Here is a 19,183-nt window from a genome sequence, read left to right as displayed (position 1 = left end):
ATACAAAAAGTAGTAAATATGTCCTCTTACGACTTCAAAAGAAAGAGGTAAAAAAAACTCAAAAGGCCCCGAAAGTCCTCCAACAAAGCCCCAATATTTGTTGTCATCGGCTATTTATAGATTTTTACATGGAGCATCTCTCATCATGGTTAACAAGTAAACATGGCCAGATCATTGGATAATACTGTTGATGTATCTTTGTAATAAAAGACTTGTTCTTTAAGACAGCAGTTGGCCGACCTTCCAGTGATCGACACTCACAACCTGTTTGCTGCAACAACTGGCAAGAATCAGGCCGGACTCTAAAGAACTGGAACAATGGGACAATTTATATTTTTTAAATTCGTGATAATTTTTGATTGGCCTTAGCTTACTTGAATAGCAATCAGATGGGTATAGCAGCAACTGAATACAATTTAAAAAAGAGTTTAAAGAAACAGATACCAGGCCTGAGCCGCTCGTTCAAAATGCCACCTCGGTCTCCCCAACCGGACAGATGATCAGAGGGGCGATGTTTTTCCCGTTGTCATGAAGACAGGGGTTTAGGTACGGGTACAGGGGCTCAGTGAAGTTACACCCGCTGAAAGTGTAAATGTGGGTCTTTGCCTCGGCGTCGTGGAAGGACACCGATCCTTCCTCGTAGTCCAGAAACACGCTCACTTTCTGGGGCGTTTCCTGGAGTTTTAGGGTCACGCAGGGGCCGGCGCAGGCGCTCAGACTGCCGGCTTTCCTTCGGCAGATCGCCCAGTAACCGTTATCGGGACACACCATGATGGTCCCCTTCCTGCTGATGGACTCCTTGGCCAAACCCAGATCCCAGTCTGTTTTGTTACCAACCTGGAACGCAATTGAAAAAATAAAGAATCAGACCCAGGAAAAGCAATAACGAGGTTGCATCTGAATTTACATCTTCTGTCTCTGGATGAGATGGAAGTCCCCCAAAAGACCCTTTGTCTTTGTCTTGATCAGGTGATGTCATAGTGTAGCTGAAGGCCGGAGCTCCTACCTGAACCACCCAGTAATGTTTGCCAGCGGTGAAGCATTGTTTCCCCAGAACGGAGACGCAGGAGTCGAACCTGCGGGGGTCGTCGGGTGGAGAGAGTTTCTTCTGCTGCTGGCTGAGGCTCACCTGTGGATTAACAACAACATCAGGAATATCCAGAATGTACTACACGTTAGCCACATATTTAAGTCAGAGATCTTTACCTGCTTCCCGTCCTCAGACAGACACAGCCAGCCGGAAGCAGTCACTGGATCCAGAGTCACATCCACTGGGGAGGGAGAGAGTTACACTTATTGGCAGATCTCACCGAAAATGAAAAAATCGATACGGCATAGTATCGCGATATTTTGCGTGGCGATATTGTATCGACACACGGAAGCCAAGTATCGATCTTTTATTTAATCAATTTTACACGTTTTGGTCCTAGAATAATAAAATCTATTTTATTTTTTGTTGACAAAGTTTTCCTTTGGGGACAATTTGCGGTTGAAACAAATGTAATAAATCGCATCATATCGCAATACTCAATGTATTGTGATAATATCGTATCGGGACTTAAGTATCGTGACAATATTGTATCGTGGGACCTCTGGTGATTCACACCCCTACTATACACGTATTCAAACTCCTAGTTACATGGCAATCTACACACACATACACGAATATACACATATTAACACACGACACGGGCATACAGTACATATAGCCTCATAAATATATAGTAATTTGTATATTACTGCATGTCAGGCACATTTAAATACATATAATCTGATTGATTGGAGTGATGATGCACTTAAAATTAGCCGATACATTTTTCCTTACACAGTTAACCTGTCTGATATTTTGCCCTCGCAGCGGTCACGGTGTTAAGCTGCGTTCACCCCAAAAGCGTTGCGAATATTCCCAACGCTTCTGTTATGAACACAACTTTAGACTTTGCCATGTTTATATGGTCTTAACTTCACACATATGCTTTCATGATCATCTTGCCCTGGTCAGACTCTACTGTGAGAAGATGGTGAAACATACCTGCATATTGATATGCCATGCTCATTTCTACAAAGAAAAGGAGAGAAATAATACATTATTTTGCTTCATGAAAGATTCCTACATTCAAATTATATTATATTCATATTTTTCATATAGAAATATGAGGATATATCTAATAACAAGCAGTACAACAACAACTTAAGTCACCGACCTTCTGCAGACAGATTCTTTTCCAGTTCATGGCACACTTCCACCAGCTTGGTGAACGATCTCCTCACTGCCCCCATGTAGCTGACCGAGTGGACTCTCACCTCGGACCAGTTCCGGCCCAACATTGGAGCACTCAGGAGGGGAAAAGACTAAAACAGGAAGACACACAATGAGTACAAATACTATTCAGGGCTTGAGTTTGTTTGGTATATTTAGTGGGATATGATCTAGCTCTTGTATGAACAGTCATGGATGGATGGGAACATGACCAGAGGGCGTCTTTTTGTGACTTTTCTAACCTGTAGGAGGTGAAGATTGTCATCGCTGTGCTCCAGGTGCTGCAGGTCACTTCGTCTCTTCTGCAGTTCGATGATTTCATTGCCGAGCTCATTGCAAAGCTGCTCTTGTGACCCTCTAGCCGCTTCCTGCTTCTTCTCGATCTCCTCCAGAAGCGATGCCTGGTTTTTCTCAATGACGCTCACCACTCTGTTGATGACCTGCAAGCTCTTTTGTATCTCCTGTTCTTGATTTTTCTGCAAATGTGCATAAATCTGTGTTAATAAAGATATAAAATGGAGATGTTCCTCTATTCAGTGGCACTATTGTGCTTGCATAAAAAAAAGGCTATCGCGCTGACACTTTTTCTGCCCTGGATCCCCCTCCAACTCCAGGCAACACCCTAGAAAGTGAACGTGTTCCTGGACTACGAGGAAGGATTGGTGTCCTTTTCAAGGGATCACCAAAGTTATTCCAATTTCATCCTCAAGGGGGCATGAATGCACCAAATTACAGGTCAATCCATCATGTGGTTGTTGAGATATTTCAGTCTGAACCAAAGTTGGGGACATCACTGCAGCCACACTGCTAATGTGGCTAACAATGCCATAAATTTTACTTACTATCCTAGTACACTAAATATACGTAACATATTGAAAGACATTAAAATACAAAAAGGTACCTTGCTCAACTCTGCTGCAGTGTTGATCTCCTTAAGTTTAATAAGTCTGGCCTGGACCATTTCATCAAACTCTCCTTCGATTTTCTTAATCGCCGTCTGCAAAGGTTGCATGTGAACATAAGTCCAGCATCAAGAGCACCGTAAGGCAACTATCAGAATGCAGTTAAATTCAAATTGATCATATAATATAGAGTACATTTTCCTCACCCTGACTTTCCTGCTCTCCTCCTCTATTGAGACCGTTTCATGGTGTTTGTGGTCCGACTCTCTGCATCTTATACACACCGGTGTCTGATCCCGCTTGCAAAACATATTCATTGGCTTGTTGTGATGTCTGCAGAAGTGGCTGGCCACGAAGATGGCCGGATCGGTCAGACTGTGCTTCGTCAACACTGGATCGCTCAGATGGGGCGTCAGGTGAAGTCCACAGTAAGACAACTGGCACACGAAGCACGACTTGATCGCAGCTACGAAGTTTTCCTGACAGCTGTCACACGGAACTTCATCGCCAACCCGTCTTTGCCGCTCCTTCAGCCTGATTGATCGGGCTGGCTTGATTGGTGGGACTGGCTTGTATGATGGCCGGCCTCTTATAGACCTATTGATTCAATACAGATCTGGTCAATTCAATTCAAACGTGGAGGTAGAAAGTGCTTTAAAGGGTGTATTTTATTGTGCAGGACATGATTACAAAATGGATACAGACTCTTTATACTTCTCGATGATGTCCTTCAACCCTACGTTGATCCTGAGCTCTGGACGGGGTTTGAAGGTCTCTTTGCACAGCGGACACTCCGACTTATGGCTCTTGTCCCAGTAACGTTTGATGCATACCATGCAGAAGTTATGGCCACACGGGATAGTGACGGGGTTGCGTAAGATATCCAGACATATGGTGCACCTGAACTGGTCCTCGGAGAACGCTGAGGCCATATTTCTGACAGAAGAAACGACGATATTTTACATGCAACAATTGAGTGGATTTTTTTTAACATTACAATGTAAAAATGTGTTTGGAAAAATTCAAATTTTTTAACGTAATAATCTACATTTGCCTAATTGTGGAGATTTCCAAGGATGTAGTGTTATTCAAAGTCTGCCTGCAGCCGGGCGTCGTCCTAAATTATATTTCTTTGTTTAAAATGTACTTTTTAAGATTATGTGCAAAAAAAAGTACTCACTAAACTAAAACTGGAGGAAAACAACAACAGGTAACAGGCACAACATTTCCACAAGGAGTGGGTTTGCCACAGGTGAAAAAGAGGACTTTTCAAGTTCTGAGAACACACATGACAAGGTAGAAACCAAATTATCTCTAATTGGGAAAAGATTGAGGTGGGAGTGTCCAGATGTCCTGTCAGTAACAAGTACTATTTAACTCAGGAATGTTGCAGAGCTGCTTTCGCCACTTCAGTGTGTTGTTTAAATACTAAAACACAAACTCCAATAGAACATTTTAAATGATGTCGTAATATTTGGTACATTTCTGGTCCTTATACGTTGGTTTAAAAGGACCTTTTTTCCCAGATACATTTTACATGGAACTGCGATCGCTGTCTCCATCTTTGTTTTCGAAAGGTACTGTCGAACATGGCTGACCCCACTCGCTCCTCCACCTAGAGCCACTTTTCTTTTGAAAACCATTGCTGGCATTGTTCACATTCATGGGAAAAAGGAACTTGAATAAATAAGTATGACTATTATTATAACTTTTATTAGGACATAAGAAAGGCAAGGCACAAGTTATTTGCATGTTGTCAACACATCGACTCCTCCAACCTCGTTATACTTCCTACATTGGCACCCAAAAAAAGCATAAAGTACTGATATCTCATTGCAAATGCTATCCCTCTTTTCTTATGAATATAAACAAAGTCTTACCTGCCTGTGTTGACAGACTGATACTCCTTAACAGGTGTGTTGACAGCAATAGCATGCGTGTACGCAAAGCAGTGTCCTTAAGAAAGACAACATCTTTCAGGTTCCTCCCTCACTGACGTTTAGCAAAACTGGAAATTCATGTTCTCGTTCTCCGCCTCTAACAGAATGCACCTTTAATTATCACTGACTGTAACTACTGTCTAATAACAAAGTTAGCAATTATCACACAACTTGTATTTTTACTTTCAGAGCCAAAGCACGTAGCCTGGAGTTTTTTTTACGGGTCACGAAAAAAGAAAACAAGACTTGTTTTTGCGCCTCACGTGTTTTTTTTCCAGCAAAGTCGTGGAAATCTAACGTGAAATCTTTACCCGTCACTCGACGAGTTCACATATATTTAAAAGGTATTGTTTTACAGAGCAATGAGAGGGAGAAGGACGGCAAGTCCTTTCTCCCTGCTGCTGTCAGGCTGCACAACGAGCTGAGCCCCCAGGAGGCCACGAATTTTTACTTATTGTGCAATACTTTCATACACACTTATTTTATTTTTTATTCCATCTGTATATTAAATATTGTCTTCCTGTTTAATTTGTTTTAATGTTGTTTTAGTACTGTTCTACTGTTTATTTATATTACTTGATCTTTATCTTTATTTACTGTGAGCAAGGCTGCTGTAATCCCGTAATTTCCCCACTGAGGGACTCATAAAGGATTATTTTTATTTTATCTTAATGCTGTGATTCGGTCAGTATCTGTTTATTTTTGTTGTGGGGTTTTGGTGTGTTTTTCCTTGTTATGTAATCTGTGTCAGTTGTATCTTGTGTGTGAAACGTTTTTCTTGCGGCCCAACTTGAGCAGGACATTTGGCAGAAGACAGTTTTTCAACGGGGCCTCTCTTGTTAAATACTGAATACAGTGAAAAATATAACACTTTAAATTTTCGTCAGCAAAACTTGAGCCTCATTAATATTGCCGAGACAATTCCATGTACCTGGCTGTACTTGGAATTGTCTAAGCAATACATTGGCACACAACAAAACCACAAGGAGTGGAAGTTTTGAACTAAGTCTCGCCACTTACAAACGCTGAAAGGACTTTTACGTAGAATGCGGTCACAGTTTCAATGCACTCCGAAACTCTTTGTCTTCAATGTGCGCTGAGCCCGGAGACTGCATCCTGTGTGAAATGGGTCATTACTGTGATGATTCTATGTAGTACCACATCTTATTTCATTCATTCAATTCAATTCAGTTTATTTTGTGTAGCAAAGGGGATTTGGGAATATTTCACGTGAATTTTTGTACCATATGTCTCTGCAACTGCTGCTAAATTTAGAATTGGAAAAATCCACATATCAGCTGCACGGGTCAAAGTTGAGAAAAAAATCAAATAGCTGCTTATACTTGAATTTTACAGTAGTTAATATCGTTCCTTCTGATCGTGGCTTGTACTCTTGAGTGTGCGGTGTTTTAGTGCGATTGTATTGCATTGTTTTTTTTATAACTAAACGTGACTGCTTCTTATGAATTTGTTCTTGTTGATGTGGACTACATGCATTGTCTGTTGATGACGCACCATCAAGTCATGTGCGTATTTATGTATAGGATGTCAGCCGCCCTCCTCCTCCTCCCTGAGAGTGCCAATGGGGAAGAACATAGAAGTGACAACAACCACAAGACATTGATTGTCAGGAATATGTGAACAATGTTTGTTTGAAGATTTGGAACAACCCGGCCTTTTTGTGTGTGTGAAGAACTGGCACAAACACAGCTTCACTCACTACAGGAGCTGACAGGTGTGACGGCATCTATTGCAGCGCGCCAAGTTGTGCGACATCGTTAACCTTCACATCACCTGGGAGGTTGAATACAAACATCGACTTTGTGCTCCACCCAGTGATACACACCTGCAATGCCAGGATGGTAATTATCTTAATAATAACTGTCTCTGTAAAATGAAAAATTGTATCGCCAGTCAGTCAAACATTCAGAGAATTTTCCACCTGATGTCGTTAGCGTCCTAACACAAAGAGAACGTTGTTTACGTTTGCAAAAAGGAATATTAAGAGTAAGCCACATGCATAATTACGTGAAATAGTTGATTCATTGCAGTAGATAGTAGATCCCAGAAAGAGTCGTCCGCCTATCTGATTCCATGTGATTGCGGTGTTGTGGCCACTTGTTCACTTCTGGTAGGTCCCCTGCTTGGTGTACATAAGCATTTAATAAGGTAAATGGAGAATTGTTAAAAAAAATGTGGTTGTGTTCTCTATATCTTCATTGTTAGACACAATAGTTAAATTGTGTTTAATTCACGTTATTGTTTTAAGTGATCTCACTTTCCACTTTTCTGATTTATTTTATGTTCTGGTGTTATGCAATTGATTTTACATTTTAATTACATTGTACGTTAATTATAGTTTGGAACATGTCTCAAACACAAAAGACAACTACTGAAGGTAAATAGAGGGAGGTGCAGGTTGTTTTCAGGACAACTATTACAAGGAGTGGAAGATTACCACTCAGCTTTGACTTTAAAAACATATACGTGTGCTCCTTTTACCCAGAATGCATCCACAGCGCTAACACGCTCTGAGACTGGCCTTCTGGGGCCACTATGGCATTAATGTTAGTGTATACTGTTAGAGAAAAACTGATTTCTTCTTAACGAAAGCACAGAGATGCACTTTGGTTGGAATGTACAACATACAAACCAGTTTTATTGTTTGATTTTTTTTTACAGTAATCTGAAGATTACAAGTAACAAAAATGGATTAGACAATAAAGAGTAAATATGTCCTCTTACAACTTCATAAGAAAAAAGGCCAAAAAAACTCAAACGTCCTCAAACAAAGCCCCAATATTTGTTGTCATCGGTTATTCATACATTTGTAAATGGAGCATCTCTTGTCTCCAGATCCATTCATGGTTAACAAGAAGACAATCATTGGATAATACTGCTGGTGGATGTAACTCGTGGGGATGTGGCTCATGGAGATGTAGCTCAAGCAGATGTAGCTCAAGCAGATGTAGCTCAAGGGGATGTAGCTCAAAGGGATGTAGCTCAAGGGGATGTAGCTAGTGGGGATGTAGCTCAAAGGGATGTAGCTAGTGGGGATGTAGCTCAAGGGGATGTAGCTCAAGCAGATGTAGCTCAAGGGGATGTAGCTCAAGGGGATGTAGCTCAAGGGGATGTAGCTAGTGGGGATGTAGCTCAAGGGGATGTAGCTCGTGGGGATGTAGCTCAAAGGGATGTAGCTAGTGGGGATGTAGCTCAAGGGGATGTAGCTCGTGGGGATGTAGCTCAAGGGGATGTAGCTCGTGGGGATGTAGCTCAAGGGGATGTAGCTCAAGGGGATGTAGCTCGTGGGGATGTAGCTTGTGGGGATGTAGCTTGTGGGGATGTAGCTAATGGAGATGTAGCTTATGGGGGTGTAGCGCGTGGGGATGTAGCTCAAGGGGATGTAGCTCAAGGGGATGTAGCTCAAGGGGATGTAGCTCGTGGGGATGTAGCTCAAGGGGATGTAGCTCAAGGGGATGTAGCTCAAGGGGATGTAGCTAGTAGGGATGTAGCTCAAGGGGATGTAGCTAGTGGGGATGTAGCTCAAGGGGATGTAGCTCGTGGGGATGTAGCTCAAGGGGATGTAGCTCAAGGGGATGTAGCTCAAGGGGATGTAGCTCGTGGGGATGTAGCTTGTGGGGATGTAGCTTGTGGGGATGTAGCTAATGGAGATGTAGCTTATGGGGGTGTAGCGCGTGGGGATGTAGCTTGTTTTTAGCATATTTTTGTATCTTATATTTTCTAAATTTGTGATCATTTTTTATAATGAACATTTACAGTTATCTCCACATCAGAAAAACCATAGTCATGTTGTTACAGGCCTGAGCTTCCTCAGATAGCAGTCAGATGGGTATAGCTGCAACTGAATAACATTTAAAAAAAAAAAAGAGTTTAAAGAAACAGATACCAGGCCTCAGCCGCTCGTTCAAAATGCCGACTCGGTCTCCCCAACCGGACAGATGATCAGCGGGGCGATGTTTTTCCCGTTGTCATGAAGACAGGGGTTTAGGTACGGGTACAGGGGCTCAGTGAAGTTACACCCGCTGAAAGTGTAAATGTGAGTCTTTGCCTCGGCGTCGTGGAAGGACACCAATCCCTCCTCGTAGTCCAGGAACACGCTCACTTTCTGGGGCGTTTCCTGGAGTTTGATGGTGACGGAGGGGCCGGCGCAGGCGCTCAGACTGCCGGCTTTCCTCCGGCAGATCGCCCAGTAGCCGTTATCAGGACGCACCGTGATGGTCCCCTTCCTGCTGATGGACTCCTTGGCCAAACCCAGATCCCAGTCTGTTTTATCACCAACCTGAAACGCAATTGAAAAAAAGAGAATCAGACCCAAGAAAAGCAATAACGAGGTTGCATCTGAATTTACATCTTCTGTCTCTGGATGAGATGGAAGTCCCCCAAAAGACCCTTTGTCTTTGTCTTGATCAGGTGATGTCATAGTGTAGCTGAAGGCCGGAGCTCCTACCTGAACCACCCAGTAATGTTTGCCAGCGGTGAAGCATTGTTTCCCCAGAACGGAGACGCAGGAGTCGAACCTGCGGGGGTCGTCAGGTGGAGAGAGTTTCTTCTGCTGCTGGCTGAGGCTCACCTGTGGATTAACAACAACATCAGGAATATCCAGGATGTACTACACGTTAGCCACATATTTAAGTCAGAGATCTTTACCTGCTTCCCGTCCTCAGACAGACACAGCCAGCCGGAAGCAGTCACTGGATCCAGAGTCACATCCACTGGGGAGGGAGAGAGTTACACTTATTGGCAGATCTCACCGAAAATGTTGAATTGGACTCCAAACGCAGGCGTCTACACGGGCCGTTTTTTTATACTTTGGGTCAAAAGTAGAATATTTACAAACTATTAGGTGCTCCCTTTGCGTTTTTTCAACTCAACTTTTTAGTCACTTTAAGATAGAAATAACTTGGGCACACTGTCTTTTCTTTTTTTTAAAAACATTTTCTAACTTTGTATGGTTACTTTCTCTTAGAAAGATAGACTTTCTATGGAACAAGCTGACATCATTAAACCTGGTCAGACTCTCGTGTGACAAGATGATGATTTCACAACAGGAAACATACCTGCATATTGATATGCCGTGCTCATTTCTACAAAGAAAAGGAGAGAAAAAGACGTTATTTTGCTTCATGAAAGACTCTTACAATCAAATTATAACAAATTCATATTTTTCATCTGTACATATGAGGATTTATCTAACGTTTTTTTAAAGGTACTAATCCCAAACAAGCAGTGCAACAACAACTTAAGTCACCGACCTTCTGCAGACAGATTCTTTTCCAGTTCATGGCACACTTCCACCAGCTTGGTGAACGATCTCCTCACTGCTCCCATGTAGCTGACCGAGTGGACTCTCACCTCGGACCAGTTCCGGCCCAACATTGGAGCACTCAGGAGGGGAAAAGACTAAAACAGGAAGACACACAATGAGTACAAATACTATTCAGGGCTTGTGTTTGTTTGGTACATTTAGTGGGATATGATCTAGCTCTTGTATGAACAGTCATGGATGGATGGGAACATGACCAGAGGGCGTCTTTTTGTGACTTTTCTAACCTGTAGGAGGTGAAGATTGTCGTCGCTGTGCTCCAGGAGCTGCAGCTCAGTTCGTCTCCTCTGCAGTTCGATGATTTCATGCCTGAGCTCGTTGCGAAGCTGCTCTTCTGCCACTTCAGTCGCTTCCTGCTTCTTCTCGATCTCCTCCAGAAGCGAAGCCTGGTTTTTCTCAATGACGCTCACCACTCTGCTGACGACCTGAATGCTCTCTTGTATCTCCTGCTCTTGATTTTTCTGCAGAAGTGCATAAATTTGTGTTAATGAAGATGTAAAATGGAGATGTTCCTCTATTCAGTGGCACTGTTGTGGTTGCATTAAAAAAAAGGCTATCAGTGGTTCGACATCGACATGGATTAGCAGAGTGGACATGTTGAATGTAGTTAACATATTGAAAGACATTAAAATACAAAAAGGTACCTTGCTCAACTCTGCTGCAGTGTTGATCTCCTTAAGTTTACTGAGTCTGGCCTGGATCATTTCAAAAAACTCTCCTTCGATTTTCTTAATCTCAGTCTGCAAAGGTTGCATGTGAACATAAATAAAGCATCAGAATGCAATTAAATTCAAATTAAAAAACGATTTGTGCAGACCAACAGGCGTTTAATATACAGTATATTGTCAGAATCAGTACTATTGTAACGTTTCAATTAAAAAGATGAAAGTAGCTCATTTTCCTCACCCTGACTTTCTTGCTCTCCTTCTCTATCGAGACCGTTTCATGGTGTTTGTGGTCCGACTCCCTGCATCTTATACACACTGGGGTCTGATCCCGCTTGCAGAACTTATTCATTGGCTTGTTGTGATGTCTGCAGAGGTGACTGGTGACGAAGGTGGCCGGATCGGTCAGACTGTGCTTCGTCAACACTGGATCGCTCAGATGGGGCGTCAGGTGAAGTCGACAGTAAGACAACTGGCACACGAAGCACGACTTGATCGCAGCTACGAAGTTTTCCTGACAGCTGTCACACGGAACTTCATCGCCAATGGAAATCTGTGACGGCGGCATCCCGACCCTCCTTGGCTTCGTTGGTGGGACCGGCTTGTATGACGGCCGGTCCCGAATAGACCTATTGATTCAATACAGATCTGGTCAATTCAAGTCAAACGTGGAGGGAAAAGGTGCTTTAAAGGGTGTATTTTATTGTGCAGGACATGATTACAAAATGGATACAGACTCTTTAAACTTCTCGGTGATGTCCTTCAACCCTACGTTGATCCTGAGCTCCGGGCGGGTTTTGAAGGTCTCTTTGCACAGCGGACACTCCGACTTGCGTCTCGTGTCCCAGAAACGTTTGATGCATAACAGGCAGAAGTTGTGGCCACACGGGGTGGAGATGGGGTTGCGGAAGATATCCAGACATATGATGCACCGGAACTGGTCCTCGGACAACGCAAAGGCCATATTTCTGACAGAAGAAATTACAACGTTTGACATGCAACAGATTCATTTTCCGTATTTGAATGTTAAAATGTGTTTGGAATTATTCCATATTTTAACGTATAGTTGTAACCTACATTTGCCTAATTGTGGAGAGTTCCGGTATCGTAGAATTCAATTTGTATTTGTCTGTATACACATACACACAAACAGGCAAACACTCCAAAACTAAAATATTATTCTGCGGACTAAGTGGAAACTCAAAACATTCACAGACTGCTACTTCAATAAAAAAAGAAATAAAAGATATTAGGGCTGGGCACGTTAACACGTTATATGCGCATTATAAGCGTGTTATAAGCGCCTTTATAAGCGTGTTATAAGCGCATTCATAAGCATGTTTATACGATTGTTTATAAGAGCGTTAAAAGTGCGTTATAAATGCGTTATAAACACATTATGATTGCATTATAAACACATTATAAACGCATTATAAACACGTTAAAAATGCATTATAAACACGATATAAACATGATGATTGTGTCATGCGTTAAAAGCACGTTCTTTTGCATTGGGAGGGCCTGAACACTGCAGCACACAGGTATATTTTGATTTTAAATGTCTCCCAGACAGCGGAGTTAGTTGATAAAAGCAAAGCTAATTGGATCCACTGTAAACTGTAATTATTTTTTACGCCTGAGTACTACGAGTCTGAAGTACCATTTAAGGCGTCACACAGCATTGATGCAGCCAACCAGCGTCTTTAGGAGGGCAATGAATGACGGCGTGCATGAGGCTCAAGACGCACCACAAGTTGTATGAAACGGAGCGACTACACAAGTGACGCCGTGCACCATCACTGAGACCACTGGACATCGCTGTAACCGTCACAGTTTGCAGCGTTCACCTCCAACAGATGACAGTTTTAAAAACCAACCTGTGCCTCTTCAGGGGAGAGCTAATACCGTTTCTTTCTCTATTAAAAAATTTACCATAAAGACCCGAGTTTTAGCCGTTGAACGGTGACGTCTGTTCAAAATAAAAGCACCTTCACTCAAAGCAGGAAACTAGATGTAAAAAAGATAACCGATTGATGTTACTGTTTGTTAACTTGCTGTTGCTCTGAGAGTTATATTGTTCTAATAACATGACTTTGAAATAAAATACACTAGTTTTTCATTCATTATTTCAATCATAATGCGTTTAATCCCAGTGAATCACAAAAAAATCATGCGATTAATCAGTTAAATGTTAAATAGTTAAATATATATCTTTTATTTCTAATATTCATACTATTTTATTTATATCGTTTTATACGTATTGCCCTTATATTTTTGACTTCTTCATCGTCATTCGTTTATTCCTAAGTTGAATGCAACGTTCTTCCTGATAGATTAAGTTGAGTTTGGGGAATATACTCATTAGTATAATTTTATGACGTGCAAGCCGCAAGACGTTCACAAAAAATAAAACAATAACAATATCTGGACAAATCCTGTATTTTTGAACACAGTTTTTTGTTTTTTTTTGCGGACTCTCAAGCACAAGTGAGATCTGATGTGCAGATAATGAGTGTTTTTGTCACAGTTGAATAAGTGAAAGTTTTTGAGTTACGAGAACATTTATTGAAATGGCAGAAACCAAATTATCTGTGTTTAGGAGCAGACTGAGGTGGCAGTGTCCAAATGTCCCGTCGCGGGTCGGGAACAAGCACTATTTAACTCAGGAATGTTGCAGCGCTGCTTTCGCCATCTACATGTCCTCTCTCACAAACTCCAACACCACATTTAAATTGATGCAGGAGTATTTTGTGCATTATTGGTCTCATACGTTAGCTCAAAGGGATTTTGCTGCGCTCGCTGGGCCTCGAGAGCGTCCCGAGCGATTCACTTCCTCCACGTGGGAAGTCATTGAGAAAACTTCGGCCTCTCCGTCTCCAAGTTGTCGAGCGCGACGGAGAACGTCTGGTGTGAAGTCGATGGATGGCGAGAAAAATCAAAAGGTCGTAAACAGACGCAGACGGACCCCTACTCTCTGCTCCACATGCGGCCATTTTCATTTAAAAAAACATTTATCGGAGAAGTCGCTTTAAGCTCAGAGCACTGATACCTCATTTCACATGTTATCACTCTTTCCTGCTCAATATAAACAAAGTCTTACCTGTGTGTGTCGGCGGACTGCTACTCCTTAACAGGTGTGTTGACAGCAATAGCATGCGTGTGCACAAAGCAGAGTCCTTAAGAAAGACAACATCTTTCAGGTTCCTCCCTCACTGACGTTTAGCAAAACTGGAAATTCATGTTCTGTTCTCGCTCTTACCAGAATGCACCTTTAATTATCACAGACTGTAACTACTGTGTAATAACAAAGTTAGCAACCATCACATAACCTGTATTTTTACTTTTGTACCGGAGAACATCAACCTGGAGCTGATTACGGAACAAAAAACAACAAAAAAAGACTCGTTCCTGCGCTATATAAACCCTACGATTGGAAACAAGCTCTCTTTTGTTAAATAAAAATATTTTCTGCAAAACTTAAGCCTCATTAATAGTGCTGATACAATTAAAGGTTTAAGTGCTTATCCTAATGATCCTCTCATTGCTTTGATTTTTAAAAAATGTATTAGTCACATATTCTTCTTATATTAATATTTAATTTCCGTTGCACCTTTGAGAACTAGGGTTCTCCATTAATGTTTTTTCGGAGGTTTTAAATAAAACGAAACGTTTGAATGTTGCTCAGCGTCTGCACATTTGAGCAACACAATTATAGTTCTGTCCCGTTGAAGAGAGTGTATAATTGATCAATCATTGAACGTTTATCAGAGTAAACTGAGACTGATCGTAACCCCCATTTCTGTTGAGAAAAGTTCAGTGAAAATATTTCTTTAATGTTTTTAAAAGTTTCAATACTTGTGCATGGCAACTAAGCACTGCATGATTACGGTCAAGGCAATACATAATTATGACTATTATAATAATTATTATTAGGACATGGGGAAGGCAAGGTACAAGTTATTCGCATGTCGTCAACACACTCCTGCGACCTGGCTGTACATCCATTGGCGCCCCCAAAAAAACCCCACAAGGAGTAGAAGGACACTGCAGGGACTTTCACGTGGAACATGTCTCCGAAACTCTTTGTCTTCAATGTACGCTGAGCCCGGCGACTGCATGCTGTGTGAAAGTGTGACGTTGAAAGGAAGAGAGTCACGCTGCCGCTGAGATGGCGAAATAATCTGGAGAGAGTGAAGCCAGGGTGTCTATCAGGAAGGATTTGATGAGGTGATTGTAGACGGGAGCCGTGGCAGTTCCACTCCTTGTGATCGTTGTCCTCAAAACAACCTACGACTCCCTCTATTTAAACATTTAAACTATTAACTAGTATAGTTAACGTACAGTGTAATTAAAAAGTCAAGTGAATTCCAGACCAGAACATAAAGATCAGAACAGAACAATCAAAAGCGGCATCACTTAAAACAATAACGTGAATTAAGCAAGGCAATGCACGTTGATTTGTAGAGCGCACAACGTGGTTCACATAAAGCCGTTAAAAGCATCAAAACATAATGCAAAAGCAAACAAGATTTGAAAACTAATTTTAAAAGATTAAAACATACAGTCAAAAAGCAATGTAGGATGATATTTCACTTTTGTGTCGAACAACAACGACACTACAATGACTCTATTTCATGTAATTGTTATCGGATGTATGCAGCTTACTCTTAATCTTACTTTTTGTAAAGTAAACAACGTTCTCTTCATGTCTCTTCATCAGGTTGTACATTCTCTGAATGTATGACTGACCTTTAACAGAGGAACATTTCACTTGGCAGTCCATTATTAGTCCCGACAGGCTTAGGTTTAATTACACTCAGTTCATAATAAGATAATAAGCATCCTGGCACCGCAGGTGGAGCACAAGGAAGATGTTTGTATTCAACCTCCCCGGTGATGTAAAGGTTAGCGATGTCGCGCAACTAGGCACGCTGCAATAGATGCCGTCACGTCTGTCGGCTCCTGTCGAGAGTGAAGCTGTGTTTGTGGCAGTGCGCCACACACACAAAAAGGCCGGGTTGTTCTGACTCCTCAAACACACATTGTTCACATACTCCTGACAATTAATGTCTTGTGGTTGTTGTCACTTTTATGTTCTCCCCCATATGCAGAACCTGCGGCCATGCTGTCAGCTCTGATTGCGTGCTGAGTCATAACCATCCGAGGGAGGAGGTGTATAGTTTTAGCTGCTTCTCTTCTGCGGCACAGCTTCGAGTGCCAACACATGAACCCAACCTGCCAACAAAATGTTCACTGAAAGTAACAGAGCGGAGGTGGGAGAGCTTCATCAAGCAAGAAACCTTCCTTCATTTGCAAAAAGCATCCTCTTTCCCACAGCTCAATCATAGCTGCCATGTGCAGAAATTGAAGGAAGGACAATGCACACAACAATTCCTGCTAGCAGCTAGCAGCTAACTAGAGCTAGCAGGAATTGTTGTGTGTCTATTGTGTTTACTTTAGAGTTGAGTTTGGGTAGTGTGTGTGTGTGTGTGGGGGGGGGGGGGGGGCGCTGTGCTGCGTGCGTGAGTTCCTGCAAGCTGTAGCTAGCTGTGGCAAGTGTAGCCGCCATTTTGTATTTGAAAGGTTGTCACTGAATGTAGTTTAAGTTTTTGCTGAACTATAATATCTAAATTCTTGATCATATACTTAATGTTCGTTGTTTTTTTGGCCGTCGCCATATTGCTTTTGCGATAGGGTGGAGCTAAGCACAACTAAATGCTGAATAAGACCTTTTTTTAGCCTCTCAGGTATCGTGGGAAAAATTCATAAATCTTATGAATTAATTGGCTGTAATCATTTTGATTGTTTAACAAGAAAAGAGGGAACAATTCCAGCGCCATTATCCTTCATATTTTTGCCACTCCCATTTCCAAGCCACAAAAGGATGGTCAGGCTAAGGACAAGCCGTGTAATTAAAATGTACATATTGATTATACAGGACAGTGAGCAGAAAAAGACAACAGATCTTTATTTATTTATTCTTAAGGTACTTTCCACCAGCCCATGTTTATATTATTAGGTCCTTAAAGTTGTAAAATGCAAGAGAGAAGTCGAGTCATTTATATAGACTTCTATACAACCAGAGGAGTCGCCTCCTAGTGGTCAGGAGAGAGAATGCAGCTTTAACACATGAAGCATAGACTTCTATACAACCAGAGGAGTCACCCCCTGGTGGTCAGGAGAGAGAATGCAGCTTTAACACATGAAGCATAGACTTCTATACAACCAGAGGAGTCGCCCCTTGGTGGTCAGGAGAGAGAATGCAGCTTTAACACATGAAGCATAGACTTCTATACAACCACCAGGATCACCTCGGGCTGTGCAGCATGTGTTGCTAGTTCAAGCGCCACACTGTTTTAATCTGAGACAGTATCTTGTTAATGTCAGAGTCGGTTGTGCTGGGTATGCACACACAGACAGACACGCACACAGACAGACACACACACGCACACACACGCACACACACACATAGTTGTGCTGTTATCACTTCAATCACTTACATTTATTTCCTGCAGAATTACCCCAAACCTACCGCCAAGGCCTCTCCCTAAAATGCAATGTGATGAGCTCTCACAGCGCGGACAACAGGAGACACAAAGGAAAAGGAGAATACGACAAACAACTCGAGACGCGTCCTTTCATGCATGTTGGGAAGGTTTAAAACAACTTCTTTTGACCTATGACCTCTGGTGGATAAGAGGTCAACGTTATACAAGCTCAAAGCTGGCGCAGTCTCAACCACGGAGCCAGCACAGGCGGAGAGGCTGCGGCTCATTACTTCGGCATCCGAGGGAGAAAAAAAAAACAATTTGACAGGTGATTGACTGTAAATCTGTTAAATAGTGTTTCCTGGTTGATACGCATCTCTGAATGTGAAAAAACACATATTTGTTACCCTAACCGCCGAGGGAGACGCTATCTTATTACCAGGGACGGGAACACTTCCTCACAGATAACTCACTGAACGTTCCCGTCGCTTCTGAACCATGAGAACCTCACTTAGGGGTTTGACAGACGTACGAGCAGCTGGAAACCCTCCATGCCTCGTGCTTCACGAGGAGGAGGAGTCACGACTGAAGGAGTCGCCCCCTGCTGGTCGCTAGAGAGAATGCAAGTGTATTCAACTGAATAGCTTTGCTACCACTGAGCAACGTTCCTATCATATCACTTTCATATTTCCTCACGCGAGGCGTGGCGCCACATTCCAGATGCATTACATAGCATGCTCAATATCTGGGTCTGTCAAGGTAAACATATGCTTATATTAATAGTGGTATACTTGGACTCGCTGTAATTGCTTTATGAATGTATTTATTGTATAGCTCTGTGGATTACTCTGTCGTGTTTAGCCATGTGATGAGCGGGATGACATCACAGAAATGAGTCAATGTCAGAGAAAGTCAATAGCTGAAGCTTCGTTCGACAGCCGCGTTTGTTGCAGATGGTAATAATGATAATTAACCGTGAGGACAGATTTAACCTTGTTTAGACGCTTTTGGAGAAGCGGACCAAGAGAGCGTTACGCTGGTCTTTGCGTTGGTTGTGTGCTTCTGCCACAGTTTTGTGGACGTAAATACTGACCACACCAAAACATTTATTATTATTATAACGTAATGCAGTCATCAGAGAAACATAATGCCTGTCTGGTGTTTTATTGCCACCGAGTGGAGCAGTCGGGACGTTGCAGTAAATGCTTCCAGGTGTGTTTCATTATTTCATGGGGTTGTTTGATACTTTAATCCTCTTCACCTTGATGCATTTCTAGAAACCGGTTATGAACTCACGGCTCGGTATCATGACATTATCTTTATATGCAACATATGCACTTGTATTTCTCGCCGTCACTCCAACTGATTCAACAAAAATGTACAAACCCTTGCGTAAAAAAAAAAGTTGGATGTGTTCTTCTTGAACTCAAACCCTTAAACTGGCCAACAACCATATACAAACAGTTCATTTTAAACAAGCTTTAAACATGAAGTTCTGTCACAAAACCTTTGTTACAGGCTAACAGCTAACTAAACCACTGTGTTTTAGTTTAATTGGAGTGTGTTTATGACGCCTTACTGGTG

The 19,183-nt window shown here is 42.1% G+C and overlaps 3 protein-coding genes across 3 annotated transcripts; all 3 read right to left on the bottom strand.

The window, feature by feature from the left end:
• Positions 1-95: 95 nt before the first annotated feature.
• LOC137792303 (E3 ubiquitin-protein ligase TRIM39-like) lies at positions 96-4,094 on the bottom strand. Its single transcript, XM_068587927.1, has 9 exons — positions 3,868-4,094; positions 3,369-3,759; positions 3,162-3,257; positions 2,503-2,736; positions 2,205-2,352; positions 2,033-2,059; positions 1,207-1,271; positions 1,007-1,129; positions 96-837 (listed from the first exon to the last, which is right to left on the bottom strand). The coding sequence occupies exons 1-9, from the start codon at positions 4,092-4,094 to the stop codon at positions 463-465; spliced, it is 1,686 nt and encodes a 561-aa protein (XP_068444028.1). The 3' UTR covers positions 96-462.
• Positions 4,095-7,911: 3,817 nt separating this feature from the next.
• Positions 7,912-8,823, bottom strand: LOC137792557 (adhesive plaque matrix protein-like). The gene has a single exon (XM_068588289.1). It carries the CDS (start codon positions 8,821-8,823, stop codon positions 7,912-7,914), a length of 912 nt encoding a protein of 303 aa, XP_068444390.1.
• LOC137792446 (E3 ubiquitin-protein ligase TRIM39-like) lies at positions 8,760-14,230 on the bottom strand. The gene is made up of 10 exons (XM_068588125.1): positions 14,212-14,230; positions 11,849-12,079; positions 11,353-11,740; positions 11,091-11,186; positions 10,674-10,907; positions 10,376-10,523; positions 10,181-10,207; positions 9,771-9,835; positions 9,571-9,693; positions 8,760-9,402 (listed from the first exon to the last, which is right to left on the bottom strand). The coding sequence occupies exons 2-10, from the start codon at positions 12,073-12,075 to the stop codon at positions 9,028-9,030; spliced, it is 1,683 nt and encodes a 560-aa protein (XP_068444226.1). The 5' UTR covers positions 12,076-12,079; positions 14,212-14,230; the 3' UTR covers positions 8,760-9,027.
• Positions 14,231-19,183: the final 4,953 nt, after the last annotated feature.

This window comes from Clinocottus analis, unplaced genomic scaffold (assembly GCF_023055335.1).
Source record: "Clinocottus analis isolate CAN_PGR_092001 unplaced genomic scaffold, fCliAna1.0.p SCAF_21, whole genome shotgun sequence".
Taxonomy (NCBI): domain Eukaryota; kingdom Metazoa; phylum Chordata; class Actinopteri; order Perciformes; family Cottidae; genus Clinocottus; species Clinocottus analis.
Note: the sequence above shows the minus strand (reverse complement) of the source record. Positions and strands in the feature narration are given on the sequence as shown.

Bases quoted from the DNA above. Each gene is read 5' to 3' on its own strand.
- LOC137792303 (XM_068587927.1), bottom strand. From the start codon at position 4,094: ATGGCCTCAGCGTTCTCCGAGGACCAGTTCAGGTGCACCATATGTCTG. The intron at 2,737-3,161 runs GTACCTTTTTGT...GCACATTTGCAG, and splicing joins CTGCAGCAGAGTTGAGCAAG to AAAAATCAAGAACAGGAGAT. The intron at 1,130-1,206 runs GTAAAGATCTCT...GTTAATCCACAG, and splicing joins TGTCTGAGGACGGGAAGCAG to GTGAGCCTCAGCCAGCAGCA.
- LOC137792557 (XM_068588289.1), bottom strand. From the start codon at position 8,823: ATGCTAAAAACAAGCTACATCCCCACGCGCTACACCCCCATAAGCTAC.
- LOC137792446 (XM_068588125.1), bottom strand. From the start codon at position 12,075: ATGGCCTTTGCGTTGTCCGAGGACCAGTTCCGGTGCATCATATGTCTG. The intron at 10,908-11,090 runs GTACCTTTTTGT...GCACTTCTGCAG, and splicing joins CTGCAGCAGAGTTGAGCAAG to AAAAATCAAGAGCAGGAGAT. The intron at 9,836-10,180 runs GTATGTTTCCTG...CTCCCTCCCCAG, and splicing joins CACGGCATATCAATATGCAG to TGGATGTGACTCTGGATCCA.